Source organism: Sinocyclocheilus grahami, unplaced genomic scaffold (genome assembly GCF_001515645.1).
Source record: "Sinocyclocheilus grahami isolate Dianchi unplaced genomic scaffold, SAMN03320097.WGS_v1.1 scaffold1130.1, whole genome shotgun sequence".
NCBI classification, from domain to species: domain Eukaryota; kingdom Metazoa; phylum Chordata; class Actinopteri; order Cypriniformes; family Cyprinidae; genus Sinocyclocheilus; species Sinocyclocheilus grahami.
Genome location: NW_015506309.1, coordinates 1 through 22,445, shown reverse-complemented (window position 1 = coordinate 22,445; position 22,445 = coordinate 1). Strand labels below are relative to the sequence as shown.

At 38.6% G+C, this 22,445-nt stretch overlaps 1 protein-coding gene across 2 annotated transcripts in view; it reads left to right on the top strand.

Moving 5' to 3' along the window:
• The window catches only part of LOC107567148 (neurogenic locus notch homolog protein 1-like), a 53,372-nt gene extending 35,561 nt beyond the window's left edge, over window positions 1-17,811 (top strand). For both annotated transcript variants that reach the window (XM_016252778.1, XM_016252777.1), the window contains exons 16-34: window positions 1,377-1,496; window positions 1,589-1,741; window positions 1,815-2,043; window positions 3,034-3,235; window positions 4,296-4,449; window positions 4,566-4,750; window positions 4,948-5,080; window positions 6,330-6,587; window positions 6,697-6,809; window positions 7,620-8,191; window positions 9,530-9,964; window positions 10,042-10,190; window positions 11,073-11,286; window positions 11,534-11,624; window positions 11,739-11,901; window positions 13,913-14,211; window positions 14,340-14,487; window positions 15,147-15,244; window positions 15,387-17,811. In XM_016252778.1, coding sequence (XP_016108264.1) covers window positions 1,377-1,496; window positions 1,589-1,741; window positions 1,815-2,043; window positions 3,034-3,235; window positions 4,296-4,449; window positions 4,566-4,750; window positions 4,948-5,080; window positions 6,330-6,587; window positions 6,697-6,809; window positions 7,620-8,191; window positions 9,530-9,964; window positions 10,042-10,190; window positions 11,073-11,286; window positions 11,534-11,624; window positions 11,739-11,901; window positions 13,913-14,211; window positions 14,340-14,487; window positions 15,147-15,244; window positions 15,387-16,676 — 5,006 coding nt within the window. In that variant the 3' untranslated portion in view covers window positions 16,677-17,811. The remainder of the gene's footprint in view (window positions 1-1,376; window positions 1,497-1,588; window positions 1,742-1,814; window positions 2,044-3,033; window positions 3,236-4,295; window positions 4,450-4,565; window positions 4,751-4,947; window positions 5,081-6,329; window positions 6,588-6,696; window positions 6,810-7,619; window positions 8,192-9,529; window positions 9,965-10,041; window positions 10,191-11,072; window positions 11,287-11,533; window positions 11,625-11,738; window positions 11,902-13,912; window positions 14,212-14,339; window positions 14,488-15,146; window positions 15,245-15,386) is intronic.
• The last annotated feature ends 4,634 nt before the right edge of the window (window positions 17,812-22,445 follow it).

Genomic DNA, 22,445 nt, shown 5'->3' with positions numbered 1-22,445 from the left:
AATCATACAAAAGTAAAAGAAATAAATACATATATACATAAATGCTCAAAAGAATATTGAACATTTTATTATTTTACCCTTAATCAACATCAGAAAACTGTGAACAAGCAAACATGTCGTTAAATTATTGAAATATTAACTCAAAATCTCAGGTGGAATTTCAAGTACATATTTTACTTCAAAGAGATTGGAGTGACAGAAATGCCTGATGTAAACTATTTTAAGTACTGGTTATACTGTATATGCAAGATATTTTTGAGACCACGATGACATTATGACAATAGCTTTCTTTCCTGTGTTGATGTATTTCCCATTGAAACAGGAAGTTGTGGTGGGCTATTTCTTTTAAATAGCCAATACCCTTTAGTTTAAGACACAAACATGAACAATGATTCGCTAATTACAGGAAGGATTCTCATTCTAGGATGATTTTATCTAACAAAATTTCAGATATGCCTGAAAGTGCAAAATGATGTGTAAATATTTTTTGTGCATTTTCATGAAGAAACCCTTTTAAAGGGTGTTTTTTTAATTGAATCTTCTAAAGTAACTTTTGACAAATTGTAGGACCTTAAAGCTTAAAAAAGACATAAAACCTATTTATTTATTAGTTGAATATTTAAAAGCCTGAAAAACAAATCTAAGCTTTTTTACCTTTTTCATGGGGTCTTTAAATAGCTTCAGTGTGGCTGCTACTTTTTGTTAGTTTTACTATTTTTAAACCACTTTAAATTATGAGCAGTTTGTATCTTGTGAAGTTACAATTTCAAAGTCAGGAACAACAGACCCTCCTCCATCAATCTAGCCCCAAATTGTTGACAGTGGCCCCTCAAGGGCCCTGCAAGTATCTCTGTTGACAATACAGGGAAATGTGTTTTCAACAGACGACACATTCTTTCCTCTCAATGTGTTATTTGACAAAACAGATAATGATGTTCTGCTTCTGGAACAGAAATCATATTAATTCCCAGTGACTTTCTTTTTGGAAAAATCCACACAGCGTTATATCAAGAATAACAAAAACTACTCGTCTCAGGGTGGGAACAGTAGCTTGTCATGTTTCCTGTTGGCCCTACTTCCTGTCTCACAGAAACGCAAATGGCCAGACAATGGCAGGAAAACCTGCTGGCTTCCTGCAGGGGCCGGCCATCGTGGAAACAGATAGGCCAAATGTGCTTTGCTTTGCTAGGACTGACAGACTAATCTCCAACCGAGAAAAGAGGAATCAGTACAGAACCTGTACTGAAACATAGTGTCACCTTCTAAATTTAGGTCTCCTTAAGTTAGAGGATGAACGTCTCCAAAGAACATCTTGAATGCAAAAAACAATAGTAATGTTTTAATGCTTTGTTTCTTTTTGATGTTTTATCTTCCAGGCGAGAACTGTGAAACCCTGTTGGCCCCGTGCAGCCCTAAACCCTGTAAGAATGGAGGCGTATGTAAGGAGTCCGAAGACTACGAGAGCTTCTCTTGTGTGTGTCCTGAAGGATGGCAAGGTACAAAATTCACAAAACTAACAAGAAATTCTGTCCTAGCCTCAGTATTATGCACAACTATATTCATACTTCGTGCTCTCCCTCAATTGTAGGCCAAACATGTGAAGTGGACATCAACGAATGTGTCAAAAACCCTTGCCGAAATGATGCCGTCTGTCAAAACTCTATTGGCAGCTACAAATGCAGCTGCAAATCAGGCTACACGGGCCGCAACTGTGAGACAGACATTGACGATTGCAAGCCCAGTGAGTGTCCCATTTCGGCCTCATTTCAGTCTAGTTGGTCTGGTTGATGTCTAACCCCATACTTTTCCTTTAGACCCTTGCAGTAACGGTGGCTTCTGTAAAGATGCTGTGAATGCCTTCACTTGCACCTGCCTACCAGGTTTCCGGGGCAGCAAATGTGAGGAGGACATTAATGAATGTGACAGTAACCCATGTAAACATGGTGCGAACTGCACTGATTGTGTGAACAGTTACACCTGTACCTGTCCACCTGGATTCAGTGGGATTCACTGTGAGAACAACACACCTGACTGTACTGAGAGGTAACAGCTGCACTCTTATTTGTATCAGTTCTCAAGTGTAAATACTGACCTTTGACAAAATAAAATCACTGTTTTGGCTGCAACCGACAACTGTTACAATCAAGAGGCAATAAGACAAACCCATCTCCACTCTTTTAAAAACACATATCAACAAATCAGTAACAGATATGTACCACAGAACATGAAATGGGAGAAAGAACAGGGAAACTCTACAGGGGAACATAAAATACCAAATTCATTGGATAGAAACAAATTATTCCTAAATGTACTGTATTCAAAAACTGCAACATGGCAGAACACCTGACCACTGTGACCATTTCTTACTACAGCACACTACTGCTCTGAAGTTTGGAGACAGTTTTCTTTTTTCGTTTTTTGTTTTGTAAAGAAATTAATACTTTTTTTCAGCAAGGATGCATTAAATTGACAGGAAAAGGCTTTTTATTAGAAGTGACAGTAAAGACTTTTAAATAATTTCAAAATATTTCTATTTCAAATAAATGCTGTTCTTTTGAACTTTATATTTGTCAAAGAATCATAAAAAAATGTATCATGGTTTCCACTAAAATATTAAGCATCACTCAAATTTTTCAGCATTGATAATAATGAAAACAGTTTTTTGACACTGAAGACTGGAGTAATGACTACTAAAAATTCTAAAACATTAAAAAAAAATCTTATGGACTTCACATGTTTGAATGCCAGTGTACATTGTAATGTTATTCTGACATGCAAAGATAATTTAACGTTATGCCTCATAGAACATGGCTATTGATAAAGGCTAGTCTAGCCAGTCCACTGATCTGCCACATGTAGCACTTCTTCCTCTGTTGTCCATTAGTGCCCCCTCTGGTAAACATATGGCAGTGCAATCAGAGAAGCATCACAACCCATTATACTGTATATTACCTAAGAAACTAAATGATTTTAAATGAATGTATTAATTATTATTTTTGTTTTTTGTATTATTATTTTTATTTTTTCAAACAGCTCTTGTTTTAATGGTGGCACATGTGTGGATGGCATCAACAGCTTCACGTGCCTGTGCCCAGCGGGGTTCACTGGAAACTACTGCCAGCATGACATCAACGAGTGCGACTCCAGACCCTGCATGAATGGAGGCACCTGTCAGGACAGCTATGGCACATACAAGTGCACCTGCCCTCAGGGATACCATGGCCTTAACTGCCAGGTAACAAATGTGAAATGGACAAAAACTTAGTATGTATCCATCATACATATATATAGCTTATAGTGTTTCCTTGTTGATTCTGTAGTATAGTTCTAAAAACTGCTGAAAAATTCTCAAATTAAATGAACATTTATTTTACACAATATTCCCTAAAAGATATATACTAAATTTGTTTTGAATATATTTCTATTAAGTCCACTTCTTTTAAGTAGTTGATGCCAGTCATTTAAAAACGGATTAATTTATATATTGATCTATACCTGATTCACATCAGCACTTTAGGATCTTAGTAGTCGTGCTTAATCACATCTCATAGATGGACTTTTATTTTAGAAAATGCACAGGAACTTTCAAACAGTGTGTTATATTTCCTAATTGTATCAAGGTTAACTGTTATAATTTTCATAGTTAACTATGATTTTAAGGCATCATAGGCGCACTCCCAATAAATATAGATTGATCTTAATTTCTTTAATTTTAACTGAATTTCTTTATATTATAATAACTATACTAGTAACATTTATAAATAAAATGTACAAATCTATAAAAAGTTTACATATTATGTATTTTAATTATATTTAATTGTAATAATTAATTCAAATTATATAATTACAATTATAATTATATAGACACATTTCCCATTTTCTAAAATCAGTCTAATTAAAACAGACATTGTTTATGTTTGCTCTGTATTTTTATGCTTAGAGTATCACATGCTAACATCAAACTCTGTTATAGTCAATAGAATGCTTAATATAATTTAGCCTACCCACTTTTTCAGTGGCCTTGGTTCCAGAAGTATTTTTTGCATGTGAATTTTTAAAAAGTCTTCGTAAAACAGTTATAAGCTATAAACCATAAAAACCAATGCCAATAATTTAAAGACAGATTATGATATAATGATCTATGCCTAATTCATGTCAGCAATTTATGTCAAATAAAATAAAATATTTATTATATATTAAAAATATTGAAATAAAATATTTATGATCACTTAAAGAGATTTGAACTAGATGCACGAGTCTGAAATGTGAACACTGGATGAATTCTTGTCTTGCAGGAGCTGGTGAACTGGTGTAAGCCGTCTCCCTGTAAGAACGGAGGTATCTGCAGACAGAGCGGCACTAGGTACAGCTGCCAGTGTCAGACGGGCTGGACTGGTTTATACTGTGACGTCCCCAGCGTTTCCTGCGAGGTGGCCGCCAAACAGCAAGGTAGGTTTATTTGTATGTAATGTGACTAAAATATGTTTGCAGATTACCACACATTTCTGCTGGGGCTCTTCAGTGTTTTACAAATCTGCTGTGATGTTTGCTTCTTCCGCTTTTAGGTGTAGAGGTGGCCCGGCTGTGTCGTAACTCTGGCCAGTGTCTGGACGCTGGAAACACACACTATTGTCACTGTCAGGCCGGATACACAGGCAGCTACTGTGAGGAGCAGGTGGATGAATGCATTCCCAATCCTTGCCAGAATGGAGCAACCTGCACCGACTACCTGGGCGGCTATTCCTGTGAAGTAAGTAAAGAAAATCTGGTGGTTAGAGACCGAAGTGACTGTAGAAGAAGATACTTAGGTTAATGCCCGCTAAATCTCCCTTCTTTGTAAAAGAATTGCTTGTTTGGTAAAGAAGGAAGAAACTGCCAAGTAAACAGAAACAGGCTTGTTTTATGTTTGGCATTAATTTGCCTCGCTCTTTCTCTCGTTTCTTGAAGTGTGTGCCAGGTTATCATGGAGTGAACTGCTCTGATGAGATCAATGAGTGTCTGTCTCAGCCCTGCCAGAACGGAGGCACATGCATCGACCTGATCAATACCTACAAATGCTCCTGTCCCCGGGGAACACAAGGTCAGCTATCACTTCCTCCTCTGGTTTGCTCTTTTTGCCCATTCCACGCTTCATTAATTAGGTATTAACTGTTATCAGCAGGCTTAGACGTTTCTCTCTGATTGATGTAGTCATGCTTAATTACATCTCATAGATGGACTTATTTTATAAATTGGACAGAAACTTTCAAACAGTGTTATATTACCCCGTTGTATTAAAGTTAACTATCCTTTCTCTTTGTCTGTAGCTCTATGATTTTAAGGCATCATATGAACACTCCTATTGATCTTAAATTATTTAATTTTAATTTTTTTCCCCCATGTAATTAATCATGAATTATCTCAAATGAATCTAAATAAAACAAATGTTTATGTTTGCTCTGTATTTTTATGTTTAGAGTAGAGTATGTTATTGCTAGCTTAGCAACTAACATCCATCTCTATTAGAGTCAGTAGAGTGCTTTTTCAGTGGCCTTGGTTCCGGAAGGATTTTTTTTTTAAGTCTTAGTTAAAGAGTTATAAGCCATAAACTAAACAATCCAGCTACAGGATGAATCACAACATTACAAACCTTGATTGAAGCAAATAACTATTTGAAAATCTGAAAAAAAGACAAAGGTGCAAGAATGGCCAACAAGAACTTCAATCCCATGAAGCACTATGAATGAAAAAAAATAAATAAATATATATATATATATATATATATATACAACTCATGTTGTCAATATGTATATAAAAACAACCATATTTTACGTTTATTTTAAATTATGCATATATATAGCCTATACAAATATTTAAGTAGTTTAAAAAACTCTTTTGGCACAATACACTTTGCAAAATTCTCTGATTGGTGGTGATTTCTTTGCAGAATCATGGGTAATGTAGTTTTTCCAACAGGAATTCCGCTATTAAACACGTAAAAAAATATATAAATAGTTGAAATAATGCATACTGATGGCTACAACAAATAGTAACTCATAGTAAGGTCAGTTTTTAAAGGTTTATAAAGTCATTGTTAACTATGGAGAAAATGAATGGTAATTTTATTCTAATTTTACAGTAACCCAGCTGTTGCACTCTATTTTATTTAAGTCCCAAGTTTCTTCATTCCAAATTAGTCAGTTATGACTATTATGCTACCTTAGAGGACAGCTGTCTACGTAGGCAGTATTCTAGCAAGGCAGTTCACTAGGTTTTGGACAGAGCCTATTTTTACCTCTCTGCAGTAAGGGTAGCTTTTATATGACCTTTCCACTCCGCTTCTCTCTCAGGTGTGCACTGTGAAATCAACATTGACGACTGCACACCCTTTACCGACCCCATCACCCAAGAACCCAAATGCTTTAACCAGGGCCGCTGTGTGGACCGTGTGGGCGGGTACCACTGCATCTGCCTAGCCGGATATGTGGGGGAACGCTGTGAGGGTGATGTCAATGAATGCTTGTCCAACCCTTGTGACCCCCGTGGCACGCACAGCTGCATCCAGCTCACTAACAACTACCGCTGCGATTGTCGCACAGGATACACAGGTACAGCACAGGATGCTGTGGACCATTCTGCTTTGATTTAGAGAGTACCGCTACATTCTGATCATGTTGTCAAATGTGTAATAATTACCTTGTTTGTGTATCCCTACAGGTCAGCGCTGTGACAAAGTGTTTGATGGCTGTAAGGGGAAACCTTGCCGTAATGGAGGCACCTGCGCTGTGGCTAGTAACACTCCTCATGGCTTCATCTGCAAATGTCCACCGGTTAGTCATATTCTCTGATACATTTAGCTATGGTTTTCTGAACCTGCTTTGGATCGTTTTTACTGTTTTGCAATACCTCTTCTGTGTTATTTCATCTCCATCACATAGATTATGAACTAATCAATCAGGTTCTATACACATCATTTACATACATGCGGTAAATAAATAAATAAATTATATATTATTACTAATACTAATAAATTATTTAGAATTTTAAACAATTATTTCTCCTTAGCTTTTCCATTTTAGTCACAAGGCCACAAATATTCTATATAATTACATATGTCTCTTATATGTCTATATAAATTATTGTATATCATTTTCTAAAATCATTTTCATGCTAATGTTAAAATAATACTTTAATTCAGCAAGGATGCACCAAAGTGATGAAAAAAAATCTGTTCTTTTGAATTTTCTTTTCAACAAAGAAAGCTGAAAAAATGTAGTGTGGTTTGTTAAATATTAAAATATAAAAAATATTAAGCAGCAAAACTGTTTTCAACATTGATAATAATAATAATAAGTGTTTCTTGTCACCAAATCAGCATATTAGAATGATTTCTGAAGGATCATGTGACACTGAAGCCTGGAGTAATGACTGCTGAAAATTCATCTTTGCCATCAAAGGAATAAAATACATTTCAAAATATATTAAAGTACAAAACAGTTATTTAAAATTGTAAATAATTTTTTAACAATAATACTGTTTTACTGTATTTTTGTTCAAATGAATGCATTACCTATAGATTTGCTAAATATATCAGTAAACTGCGATGCATACATTTTACCACTTGTGTATGTCTCATTTAGGGTTTTACAGGCTCAACTTGTGAGTATGATGCTCATGCCTGTGGTAGTCTCCATTGTAAAAATAGCGGTACATGCATTTCTGGTTACAAGAGCCCCAAATGCCTGTGCACCCCTGCCTTCACTGGTCCTGAGTGCCAGTATCCCACTGAGGGTCACTGCACAACCAACCCATGCTACAATGGAGGCACGTGCGAGTATATCTCAGAGGCCCCATACTACCACTGCATCTGTCCTACCGGCTTCAATGGCCTCTTCTGCCACATCCTGGACTACAGCTTCCCAGGTGGCCCTGCTCGATATATCACACCTGCTCCAGAAGTGACAGTGAGATGCGAGATAGCAGAGTGTGAATACAAGAAAGGCAATAAGATCTGTGACAGCACATGTAATAATTACGCCTGCGACTGGGATGGAGGGGACTGCTCTCTGAACTTCAATGCCCCGTGGCAGAACTGTTCGGCCGCGCTGCAGTGCTGGCGCTATTTTAATAACGGGAAGTGTGATGAACAGTGTCACAATGCTGGATGCCTCTATGACGGATTTGACTGCCAGAGACTGGAGGGCCAGTGCAAGTGAGTGCTATTTGAGAATTTTTACACAAGTTTCAGGGAAGTTGCACATTTGTAATCATAGCTAAGAGTTTGAAGCTAAAATGACCAAGCTTAAGAGAAATTCTCAGGGAGTTTTAATTGGAAATCACAATTTTTAAACTCCCAGACCATTTCTCTTCAGCAGGTCTGAAAAAGTCATGGAAAATTTTCTAGTGAAGCTCAGCTCTTAAGTATTATTTTCACTAGAATCTTGTGATGATTTTTTTCCCCTAAATTTGTTTTTATTAGATTATATTTAAATTCCAGTCTTACCCGTTTTTTTTTTAAAGAATTTAACATTTCTATTGTAATTTTGACACAGCTAGAGAATTTCTGAGTGAACATTATTTGACTCATCATTATTTCGTAGAAAAATATGTAATTAGCTTTCAGCTTATAATTCAGTATGCAATAGTTTATTTAACATTGTTATTGATGAAATCCGCCTATTAGATAAACTGCTTGAGATTAAAACAAACAAAAAAACATTTTCATAACTTAAAATAAAATAAACATTTACTGAAATAAAATTTATTTTTTTACATTTCATTTCAGGCAACCTCTCTTTTTAAATTTGATGTAAAATACAAATAAAAACAGGCTTATTTAACGAAAAAAGAGAATAACAAAAACAACCAACAAAATTACTGAAACTTTAACTAAAATGAAAATGGAAAATAGAAAAATGAATGTTAATTTTATCATATTAATATCATAATTGTATAATATTAATAACAACTGTAACAGTATCTCAATTATACACGGGTCCTAGACTGGTCTAATTAGACAATGAAAAGTAAAATTATCCGATTATCTTTTAGCTAACTGCACATAATGGATGTGTTTATGCAACTGGTCCTTAATTCACTGTGGGGTAGTTCCAGAAGATGGTACCTTGGCCAAGATGGTTAACAAACCCATATTTTCGTGACGTGACATGTGGCCAAGTATGGTTATCCATACTAGGAATTAGTGCTCCGCATTTAACCCATCCTTAGTGCACACACACAGCAGTGAACACACACACACCGTGAACACACACCCGGAGCAGTGGGCAGCCATTTATGCTGCGGCGCCTGGGGAGCAGTTGGGGGTTCGGTGCCTTACTCAAGGGCACCTCAGTCGTGGTATCGAAGGTGGAAGAGAGCGCTGTACATTCACTCCGCCCACCTACAATTCCTGCCGGACCTGAGACTCGAACTCTAGCTTTGGGTTACGAGTCCGACTCTCTAACCATTAGGCCACGACTTCCCCGTAGCTTTTTAGCTCCATTAATCCAGATTGAATGCTAGTTCTAAACTCTGCTTTCCTCTCTCATAGTCCACTCTACGACCAGTATTGCAAAGACCACTATGCAGATGGCCACTGTGACCAGGGCTGCAATAATGCAGAGTGTGAATGGGACGGCCTGGACTGTGCCAGCAACATACCCGAGAAGTTAGCTGCTGGACTCCTGGTTTTGGTGGTCCACATTTTGCCTGACCAGCTCCAAAACAACTCCTTTGGATTTCTGCGGGAGCTCAGCCGAGTGCTCCACACCAACGTTGTTTTCCGGCGCGACAGCAAGGGAGAGGAAATGATCTACCCATATTATGGCAACGAGCAGGAGCTGAGAAAGCACAACATCAAACGATCACTAGATGGCTGGAGCGATGCTTCTAGCAACGTCTTGAGCTCTGTAAAAAGCATCATTTACAATATAGCGGTGGAAGGAGGGAGAAAACGCAGAGAACTGGACGAGATGCAGATCAAAGGGTATGTATGTGAAAGTTGAGCCTGTGTATGCTTTAATAATATGTTTGAATAAAAATCATGCTTTTGATTTCCATCAGCTCTGTGGTATATTTGGAGATTGACAACCGCCAATGCTACCAACAAACCTCTGAGTGCTTCCAGAGTGCAAACGATGTGGCGGCTTTCCTCGGAGCCCTGGCTTCCAGCGGCAGTCTGAATATGCCTTACGTAATCGAGGCCGTCACAAGTGAGTGTTTGGCACGAGCATTGTCGTGTGCCTCACATTCTCCCATAATGCCCTTAATCAAGACTAGGCCTCCCATCTTACTCAATGTATTCAGCACCCCCCCCCCCCAACCTTTAACCCCACCACGGATTACAGGGATCACTTTGAAGTTTCTTCCTTATAACAATGAAGCAAATGTTCTTTGTGCATTAGACAGACTAAACAATCAATGCAGCAGTCTGAGGGCAGATCCACTGGCTCCAGGCACCAAAAATAGTTAATTGATGCAAATCATGTCAACTCATTTGGCCCAACAAGACACTCTCACATACATGCATATAGCCCATTCATGGTTTGAATCTAAAATGATGGGGGCTTCTGCAACCTTAACCTTGTTGAATGTACCAGGACTTAATGCATCTCCAAGGGTTTAGGTGAGCAGAGTTTATCATTTCAAAATCGTTAGTGGAGAGAGCATGAAAAAAGAGAGGAGAAAAATTGATCGGGAGTGTGCTAGAAGTTGGGAGTCTTTGTTATCTCGAAAATCCTAATAAATCCTTCGTCTTTAAAGCTTAAAGTGTGCGCAGTAATTTGAAGTTCATTAATCCCTCCCTTTTTTCCCCTTAAAGAAGAACTGGTAAAGTTGTCTCCTGGTACCCTGGGCTGAGAAAGGGGAGAGGAGGTGTTCTTTCTTTTCTTTTTTCTGTCCTCCTCCTTTTCTTATTTGCCAGCTCCTTCTTTTTGATGAGGAGTGGTTAGCAATTCTGATTACTACGAATACGAACGTGTGCCTCGCTTTAGTTTGTCCGCCCATCTCAAGCAATTTGTGCCTCATTGTTGCATGAGGAACATATTCTTGTCCTTTCTGTGGGTTTGACATGTCAACTGTGCTTCCTGTGGCAGGTAAGATTGATGGACCGCCGGCCATAGAGCTCTATCCAGTCTACGTGGTTCTGGCAGGACTGGCACTGCTGGCCTTTGTCGCCGTGGGAATGGTCGCCTCCCGTAAACGCCGCCGCGAACACGGTCAACTCTGGTTTCCGGAGGGTTTCAAGACCAGCGAGCCCAGCAAGAAGAAGAGGAGGGAGCCGGTCGGCGAAGACTCTGTTGGTCTGAGGTCAGTCACGTTATCTTTGGGTGTCGGGTTTGAAGGGACAAACTGATGGAGGAAAACGTTTTAATTTGAAGTAATGATCATCTGTTGTTTTGAATTCATTTAAATTAATTAACTGAGTTTTAGGAAGTAGGTGGAGGTTGATCATCAATGATGGCTTTTGGTGTTGGAGAACAGTCTTTAAAGTAGTTTAGCTGGGTGATAAAAAAGTTATTTTGGCATGTCTAATGGGTTATTTTTTTGAAAACAGGCCACTTAAGAACTGTTCAGACATTTCATTAATGGATGACAACCAGAATGAATGGGGAGAAGAAGAACCATCAGACACGAAACGCTTCAGGGTGAGCAGAGCAACTCACATAGAAGCGTCTTACAATTAGTATTCTTGCATTAAGTAATACAATTAATTAAAATGTGTGTTTTCAATTTGTTAATGTCTCATTCTCAATTTTTAGTCAGAAGAGCAGGCGATGCTTGATTTAGACGATCAGCCAGATCACCGGCAGTGGACGCAGCAGCACTTGGACGCAGCCGATCTACGCATCCCATCCATCGCTCCCACACCCCCTCAGGGCGAGATAGAGAACGACTGCATGGATGTCAATGCCCGAGGACCAGGTTAGGCATTGTTGTATTCATTTTTTGTGGTAGTGGTTTTGTTATTGGCTATTGATGACTTTTAAATTACAATATAATATAAAAATGTTATATATTTAAATGTAAATTATAATATTTTAAATTTAAATTTCATTTTTCATTATATAATTTATATTAAAATATTAATATTAAAATATACAATAATGCATTTTATTCATTTAAATTAATAACTCAGATTCCAGATTTTCAAATAGTTGTATCTCGGCCCTTATGACTGGTTTTGCGGTTCAGGGTCACATATAAATCTAATATGTAAATTTAATATATAAAAATGTGGCCTCATTGACCATATAGTTATTAGGTAGATAAATAGTATATTTTGGCTGATGTTATTTTTGATTTATCTACACAGGGAAATCATTTTACTTGTCTAGTTAACAGACATAAGGAGATTTTATGAGAACTCAGCCAGCGTAAAAGGCATTCTTTGCTTATGGATTACACCTGTTCTCCGGTTTTACACACAGTGTGTGTGTGTGTGTGTGTGTGTGTGTGTGTGCTGTCGAGTGCTGGGATGAGGAACTGAATTGAGCTCTAAGTAGGCGTTAATGCTCAGGGCCCTGTGGGGAAACGAATCCACTTCAAAGGCTCTGACTGAAAGCTGTAAACCCTGGGGACTGAGCACATTTTTACCAGTCTTACTGATTCATCCTGTGATATCATTCTGCGTATATGTGTTTTGTTAATTAAAACTCTTTATGATATGCTCATTCTCTCTTTCTATAAGCACCAATATACCCCTGACAACACTTTTAAGATGGTCAAAGGCACCATTCTTTTGCTATCTCTTTGCAAGCTGTTTTTCCTTTTTTTTTCTCTCTCTTTGTGTGGATTGATGTTTTAAAATCGACCAAATCGGGACTGATCTGGGAATAGCTATTCTTTTGAAGCCGAGAAGCCCCTGTCGAAGTCAGCAAAGAAAGCAGCTTCTCTGAGGTGATAATACTCTGTTTTACCAGCAGTTGAAATTTCAAAGCATGGCCAGCGTCCCTGAGATTTACCAAACCTCCATGCTTGATTACAGTCCGTTAGCGAAGCGATCTGGGGCGATTCAGAAAGGCAGCGTGTCAAATCCAACTTCGATTTGTTTGTTTCTCTGGCATTACTTTGGTCCATCACTTTGAGGAAAACATTTTTTTAGGTTTGGGTTGCCCTCACACTAGTTCTACTCAAAGGAAAAGTTTTGCTCTTTCATTTGTCTCAGGGTTTTCTCTTCGAATTGTGTAGCAGAAATAATGATGAAAAACAGATTTTTTTTTTTTTATGATATGCTCATTCTCTCTTTCTATAAGCACCAATATACCCCTGACAACACTTTTAAGATGGTCAAAGGCACCATTCTTTTGCTATCTCTTTGCAAGCTGTTTTTCCTTTTTTTTTCTCTCTCTTTGTGTGGATTGATGTTTTAAAATCGACCAAATCGGGACTGATCTGGGAATAGCTATTCTTTTGAAGCCGAGAAGCCCCTGTCGAAGTCAGCAAAGAAAGCAGCTTCTCTGAGGTGATAATACTCTGTTTTACCAGCAGTTGAAATTTCAAAGCATGGCCAGCGTCCCTGAGATTTACCAAACCTCCATGCTTGATTACAGTCCGTTAGCGAAGCGATCTGGGGCGATTCAGAAAGGCAGCGTGTCAAATCCAACTTCGATTTGTTTGTTTCTCTGTCATTACTTTGGTCCATCACTTTGAGGAAAACATTTTTTTAGGTTTGGGTTGCCCTCACACTAGTTCTACTCAAAGGAAAAGTTTTGCTCTTTCATTTGTCTCAGGGTTTTCTCTTCGAATTGTGTAGCAGAAATAATGATGAAAAACAGATTTTTTTTTAAAATATATATATATGCTTGGAATTACAATTAATTCTGAAGAATGGTCATAAAGGAATTTAGAATTTGAAAAACGTATGTCTTCTTAGCATAAAGCTTCTGCTACATAAATGTAAACATAAAATCTTCACTCTCTTTTTCCTCTCTAGATGGCTTTACTCCACTAATGATTGCATCCTGTAGTGGAGGAGGACTAGAAACAGGAAACAGCGAGGAAGAGGAGGATGCTTCAGCCAACGTCATCAATGACTTCATCTACCAAGGTGCCAACCTTCACAACCAGACAGACCGTACGGGTGAGACCTCCCTACACCTGGCTGCCCGCTATGCCCGCTCAGATGCTGCAAAAAGGCTCCTGGAGGCCAGTGCAGATGCCAACATCCAGGACAATATGGGACGGACTCCATTACATGCTGCTGTGGCTGCAGATGCACAAGGGGTCTTCCAGGTATGTGAGCCACAATTGCATAAGAGAATACAGAGTAATATGTAGGAGGTTTAATATTGTGTATTTCCACCAATCGATGCATCATTATCTCGGTTTTCTGAAACATGTTAACTTTTGTCCTTGTGCAGATTTTGATACGGAACCGTGCCACAGACCTGGATGCCCGCATGCATGATGGCACCACACCTCTGATACTGGCAGCAAGACTTGCAGTCGAGGGCATGGTGGAGGAACTCATCAACTGCCATGCTGATGTCAATGCCATAGATGATTCTGGTATGACTATTACACTGCCATACTTCATTGATTCACTTGAATGCAGCATACACTACCAGTCAAATGTTTCTCAACGTCTTTTTTTGTGAGACGTTCTAGAAAGACGCGTTTAAACGTCTTTCTAGATGATCTGATCTAAAGGATCATTTTTAAATGCTTAAAAATAATTTTGCAGACAGAAAACCTAAGCCATGATTTCTTTAAATAAATGTTAATAATAAATTATTATTATTACATTTACAATGTAAATCAGGTGGCACATTATGTTTTTTGAGCACCAAATCAGCAGATTAGAATGATTTCTGAAGAATTATGTGACAATGAATACTGAAAAAAATGGCTGCTGAAAATTCAGCTTTGTCATCACAGGAGTAAATTACATTTTAGAATATATTGAAATAGAATTTTATGACTTTACTATTATTCTAAAATGTGGAAAATAGTAAGAATGTAGAATGTAGTAAGAATGAGTAGATTTGTTCAAACATTTCACTGGTAATGTATAATATGGTGATATTTTACTGTTAATGTATACTAGATACATTTTTAGATTAGTTACTGTTTTATCACTATTACATTTATTACTATATATTGCTATTGTTGTTTCCTCAGTGAATGTAATGGAGCACATGCTGAAGTGGTTTCTGTTTGTGCTACAGGTAAATCTGCACTTCACTGGGCAGCAGCTGTGAACAACGTAGATGCAGCGATGGTATTGCTTAAGAACGGGGCAAATAAAGATATGCAGAACAATAAGGTAAGCAGCACTTTATTTAGTTTGTATCACAAATAATGCCATGATATTTTAGACATAACACACCTCACATAATATTCGTATTAACATAAGTACAAAGACGTTTTCAAAATGCTTTTGGCTTACCAACTATTTTGCCATTCAGGAGGAGACTCCTCTATTCTTGGCGGCAAGAGAAGGAAGTTACGAGACTGCTAAAGTTCTTCTCGAGCATTTCGCTAATCGGGAGATCACAGACCATATGGATCGGCTCCCGCGGGATATCGCTCAGGACAGAATGCATCACGACATCGTGCGGCTCAACGACGAATACAACCTGGTCCGCAGCCCTCCCATGCACAGCGCCCCCCTCTGCACCACCCTCTCCCCGCCTCTCTGCTCCCCCAACACCTTCATGGGTAGCATGAAGCCCTCCGTACATAGTAAAAAAACCCGCAAGCCAAGCACAAAAGGCATCGGTTGCAAAGATATGAAAGTCAAAAGGAAGAAGGCACAGGATGGAAAGGGAAACTTACAAGACAGCTCAGCCGTGCTCTCACCTGTCGATTCGTTGGAGTCACCTCACGGGTACATATCTGACGTCGCCTCCCCACCCCTGATGACATCACCTTTCCAGCAATCACCCTCCATGTCGCTTAATCACTTACAGGGTATCTCAGACACCCACATGGGCGTCAACCACCTGGGGATGGGCAACAAGCAAGAACTGGCCCATATACAGTTCGATCCTTTACCCCCACGTCTCACCCATCTTCCAGTGACCGGATCTAACGGCTCTAACATCATGAACGGCCAATGCGAATGGCTCGGGCGGATGCACAATAGCATGGGTCTGCAAAATCAATTCGGAGCCATGAGGAACGCCTCAGGTCAGGCCAACCTTCACCAATCTGGCCTGATGACGTCTCTTCACAACGGCCGTCCCGCCACGCTGTCTCAGATGATGAACTATCAAAGCCTGCAGAACACTCACCTCACCACACAGCCGCATCTAATGATGCAGCAGAACATGCAACAGAGACAGCAGCAGACGAACGTCCAGCTGCAGCACCAGAGCTCCAATCCACCCAGCGGCGTGAGCCAAAATTTACTCGGTGGCGAATTGGGTGGACCGGAGCTCCAGCAGAGCATCCACACCATCATCCCCCAGGAGACCCAGCTGCTGAACCCATCCTCTCTGGGCTCCAGCATGGCGGGAACGCAGTTCCTGACACCACCTTCCCAGCACAGTCACTCAGCCCCAATGGACACCAACACCCCCAGCCACCAACTCCAAGGGCCTGACCACCCATTCCTCACGCCGTCTCCGGGTTCACCGGACCAGTGGTCCAGTTCATCACCTCATTCTAACATGTCTGACTGGTCGGAGGGTATTTCCAGCCCGCCCACCAGCATGCAGTCGCAAATCGGACACATACCGGAGCAGTTCAAGTAAAAACAGCCTGCTTACTGAAGGTCTTTTATATGCTCTTGTACTAACCATATATCTTTTTTATTTATTGGTATTTTGTTATTTATACTGTTTTCACCATTCATTTAGAAATTTGGGCAAAATAAATTATCTTAAAAATAATGCTATTGACCGCAATACACTGTACTCGAATGTACACACTGGGTATTTATTGGTCTTATTTCAATTGATCGGCCTTCATTTTTGTTTGATTAATTATACCTAATATTGTAAAAACGCAAAGTTCTTGTACGGGCATTTTAGCGAGCATGTTTTTATACAACAAACTTCAGTGTTAAAGTAGATTTATGTTGTTTGAACCATGCTGCTTTTCCATTATTAGAAGATGAATGATTGAATTTGTTTCATGTTTTTTCCTGATATTTGTTATGGTTAAGTTCTCATCATTTTTTTTTAATACTACAATTAAGTAGTGGTATTATAATTGAACATTTGTATAGTTCAAAGAGATTTGCTTTCTTTCTCGCTCTCTTGTATATTAAATTCCTGCAAAAGCAGATTTCTGAACGTCCGCTGTAAGTGTGGATGTGAAAGTGAGGATCTGAGCTACTTACAAGAAATGATATTGCCTTGTATGAAACAGATGCCGATATCAAGTTCTCTGTATCTTTTTCCTCCAATTTTGTAGAACTGGTCACGTGGCCAAAAGTGTCTGGGGTTTTATGGAGGTGTTTCAAATTGAACTTCTCTTTGCTGTACTTCAGTTTTGTATCTTCGTTTGAGCCTATGGCTAATGTAAATATATATATTGTATGCGTTTGTTATGTAAACAGGATTTTGTTTCAGAAATCTTAAGTGTGCCATGAAAGTTTTAAATATTTTAATGCTACGTAGTTGTTTTCTATCATATGCAGAACGTATATATTTTTCTCAGTATCACTGGGGTAGAGACTATAAGAAATGTATACACACAAATGATTAGAGGATATAACATACAGAATAACATAAGTAGATGATTTATGACTCACTATTTGTTGACCACTAATAGTTTTCCACAAAATTACAAAAATAAGGTCCCATAAAGGGATGAGGTGGTGTCATATATCCCCTTTAAGCCATCAGTACTTCCAAGTGCATCAGATTTGATACAGTGCATAGGGTAAAAACTTTGCCCAAAGTATGACTTCACATTAATAAATAGTAAAGTCAAAGGTAGTGTTTTGTAGTGCCTGTAAGACTCGGAGCAGGGCAGTGCAGGGAGGTGAATGATTGCTCAATGAAAGTCTTTTCAAGATGAATTTGTGTCAAGGTGTGATTTTCTAAATGACAGAAATTGCCATTTATATATATATATATATATATATGGAGAGAGAGAGAGAGAGAGAGAGACTAATATCTTGGGGCTGTCAAAATTAACGCGTTAATGACATACATTTTTTTGTTATTGCATAATTTTAACGGCACTCATTTTATTAATGCGTATTTTCTGTTTCAGGGTTTCCGCGGGTCCTTAAAAGTCTTAAGAGGTCTTAAAGGTGCCATAGAATGGAAAACTGTATTTACCTTGGCATAGTTGAATAATAAGAGTTCTGTACATGGAAATGACATATCGTGAGCCTCAAACACCATTCCGACATTTGCATATACACGCCCATGGTCTATGCCAGCTGCCAGCCAAACCTGCACAGCCGAATCATCAGAACTTCTGCAGGTATTGTGAAGAAACAAGTGAGGATAATAGCGAAAATGGCAAATCATGGAAATAAATTTTATGTTCCAGGCTGTGCAGGGGATGTGATGTGCAGGGATGGTTGGTGTCTGTATTCAGAAAGGCACGGAAGACAAATAATGCGTTCTAATAAAATAACTCGAGCCACTAAAGGGACATGGTTTGCTGCTTGCTAGTGGTAGCCTGTTACATTACAGTACATAAGATTTCACTTACCACATAAACAGAGTAAGGAGAGATGACTGAGGATGATGGCGAATGATTTACAGATCCTGAGCACCACTGACAAGCATCTGATCTTGTAAAATGTGTGGTAAGTACTGCCGCTGTACTTTACACAGATCACGTGCGATCGCAAATCTCGAAAGTGAAAGTAAAACGCGATAGTGCATTCGAAAGCAGTTTCAATGCCCCACATATTAATAGCGGCTCCCTGATGTCCGCATTTTATATACAGTATAATTAGCCAACTATATAACTGCGAGAAAAAGTATTGAAATATATATTTTCCCTGTGTTTCCTTCCTGCTGTGTGAGCTACTGAAATGAGCCGCACTGTGAAACAGCCAATCAGAGCAGAGCTCAACATTATTATTCATGACCCTTCCAAATAAGGTAAAAACAGACCATTTCATTCTAGGGACAAATCCTGGGGTTGTAAATGGACATGTAAAACCGTTTCTGGAGATTTTTTTGCCCTTACATAAGCCACATACCTTCTATGTAGATATCAGAGAAAATGTTTAAATATTGTATCATTGCGTTCTATGGCTCCTTTAAATTTAGTTGTATCATATTTAAGGCCATAAAAAGTCTTAAATGGTACAAGAAAGTCTTAATAATGATTTCCTTAAATTTGGGGAGGGAAAGACAAGAATTGCGATATGGCTTAATGTGACGATTTAACAATCATGCGATTATTAGGGCAATCGACTAACATTTTTAATCGCAATTAGCATGATTGTTATGAGTTAACTCGTAATTAATCGCAACTTAATCACACATTTTTATCTGTTCTAAATGTACCTTAAATTAATACTTTTCAAGTTTTTAATACTCTAATCAACATGGGCATGGACAAATATGGAGGCTTTATGCAAATGTATGTTTATTATTAGTGAAACCATACTCAACATAGAGCATAAAGAATTCAGATAGCCTACAGCTTTTCACAAAAACAAAAAGTTCTTTAAACCATTTTTAAGAAATTGAATCAAAAGTCAAAAGTATCAATTAGGCTATTATATTAGTTTAAACAATTATTATCAATTAATTATTATTATATTAATTAAATAACATATAACTATATTTTACTGGCTTAATTGTTTAGATTTTTATAATGCATTATCTTCTTATCGATCTACCAGTTCACATTTACAACTATGTGTTTGCTGCATAAAAACATGGGTGGATGTTCGCATTGGTCTGAACAAAAACAGCAGACAGGTTGAAAATGCAAATTCATTCCCTGCCAGCAGATGGCGCTGTATGAACGGCAGAAATAGCGGTTTCTCGGACTGTAAACAAAGCAGTGCAGCAGCTGACTTTGAAACAGTCAGCTCTCATATTTATTCGATGAAATCATGGCCTTTTGAAGTTAAATCGTCACATTAAGCCATATTGCAATTCTTGTCTTTCCCTCCCCAAATTTAAGACCTCTTGAAATCATAATTAAGACTTTCTTGTACCATTTAAAACTTTTTGTGGCCTTAAATATGACACAACTAAATTTAAAGGGGTCATATGATGCTATTTCAATTTTTCCTTTCTCTTTGAAGTGTTACAAGCTCTTGGTGCATAAAGAAGATCTGTAAAGTTGCAAAGACTAAAGTCTCAAATCCAAAGAGATATTCTTTATAAAAGTTAAGAGTCAACCAGGCCTACCTAAAACGGCTCGTTCTAACACGCCCCCACATGTATACGTCACGATGTGGGAAGATTTGCATAACGCCGCCCAAATGTTCACGCAAAGAAAGAAGGTGTAACTTTTATTCTCGCTGTAGTATTGTTGCTGCTGCCTTGTCGTGAAGGCGCTGTGTGTTTCGTTGTGAAAGTGAAACTACTTTGTTTGGCCTTCCAAAAGAGGACGATATCTGCTTCGTCATGCCTGGAGCTGATCCGTGCTGGTCGCTGAGGGAATACATCAACTTCGCGCTGTGGATCGCCGTATCGGCTTTCACCGTGGACGAAGCGGAGTCCAGCCCGAGGTCGTCACATGTGGTTGCCGCAAGACTGCTGGCCGCTCCTTCGTCGAAGACACCAGCAGCGCCGTTCTCAAGCCCGCCCGCCACCGCTCACTCTAGCCCACTGTGTGTTTCGTTGTGAAAGCGAAACTACTTTGTCTGGTCTTCCAAAAGAGGACACGACTACAAATCAGTGGTTAAGTTTTGTATGTACGGGTATATTATGTGCAAATTTGAGGTGTTCATTCAGATCGTCTGCCAGTTGTTGATTCTCCACAGTGCTGGGGGATGGTGTCTTGTAGTTGGTGATCTCTTTCAGACTTTTCCACAATGATGCCGAGTCGCTGGAAGTGAATGGATCTGTATTTTGGCAGTTCACGGGAGAGATTTGCTTTATTAAAGTCTCCAAGAATGATTAAAACAGAGTCCGGGTGTTGTTGCTCTGTCTCTGTGATCTGATCATCTAGTTGTTGTAAAGCCGAGCTCACATGCGCTTGAGGAGGAATGTAAACACTGACAAGAATGAATGAGCAAAACTCCCGCAGCGAGTAGAAAGGAATATCAAATAATGTATATAAAATTGTATAACTGAATGATATGAATGATATGTATTTGAATTATATAACTAAAATTAAATAACTGTAATAACACATTTAGGTTCAATAAAGATGTCAGTCTTTATTTTTCTTCTTTTTAGGGCAGCAGTAGTTCTAGCAGTAAATCAACCATCCACATCAAAAGCTGCAGGACAGCCCACAATTCAGCAAACTTTTCAGAAACAAATCAAAGAAAAAATAAACAAATACTACTGTTCCAATTGCAGAGTGAATGCAAATGTATATCAGAATCTCCTGCGGCAACATGCAGTTCCTTCCTGCAAGCATCTCCCAATCAGCCTGGAATTTTCATGCAAGACAATGCTTGCTGTCACGCAGCAAAATGGGTAAAGCAGTTCCTTGAAGCTAAGAACACTGAAATAATGAAATGGCCTGCCGAGAGTCCTGATCTAAACCCAATTGAAAATCTCTGGAAAATCCTTGGCAACAAAGTTATTGTCAAGAAAGCCACTACAGTTACCGGACAATGGAAGAGACTGGAAGAAGATTGGACCAAGATAACACCGGCGCAGTGTGAGAAACTAGAGATGTCCTGCAGCCGCAGATGTGCTGAAGTCATTCAAACCAAGGGCCTGCAAAATTCCTACTTTATTTTTGACAACTGTAACCCTCCAAAATTTTAGTAGTAATCTTCTCTCTTGCTACAGTGGTTACTGTTATCTAATTTTCCACAGTATGTATGTATATTAGGCATGGCCGGTATGAGATTTTGACAGTATAATAACCTTAAGCAAAAATATTTTTGTTATATTTGTTGCTTCCGAAGAGCAGTTTTGAAAACTTTTGAACAGGATGAAGATGTACAAATTTTTCTTATTTTGTTGAAATATCATTCATATATTATATGACCCCCCCCCATTTAGTACTGCCCTTCGGAAGCAACAGAAGATACTTGCATGTTTCCTGGAAGACAAATTAAGTTTTTGATGCTCTTAATGCATCGTTGTTTCCTTCTGGAGCATTAGTGAATGTTTGAACCTTTTTTAATAGTTGTGTTTGAGTCCCTCAATTGTCCTCAGTGTGAAAAGATGGATCTCAAAATCATACAGTCACTGCTAAAAAGGGTTCAAATATGCAAAATATGCTGGAAAACTGAAGAATCTGCAGGATGATTTTTCTGAAGAACAGAGCTCAGTTTAAATGTTCAGAACAAACAAGGGACTCATGAACAACCATCACAAAACAGAAAAACAGTCATGGATCATCCAGGTGACCACACACATTATTAAAGGGGTCATATGATGCGATTTCAAGTTTTTCTTTCT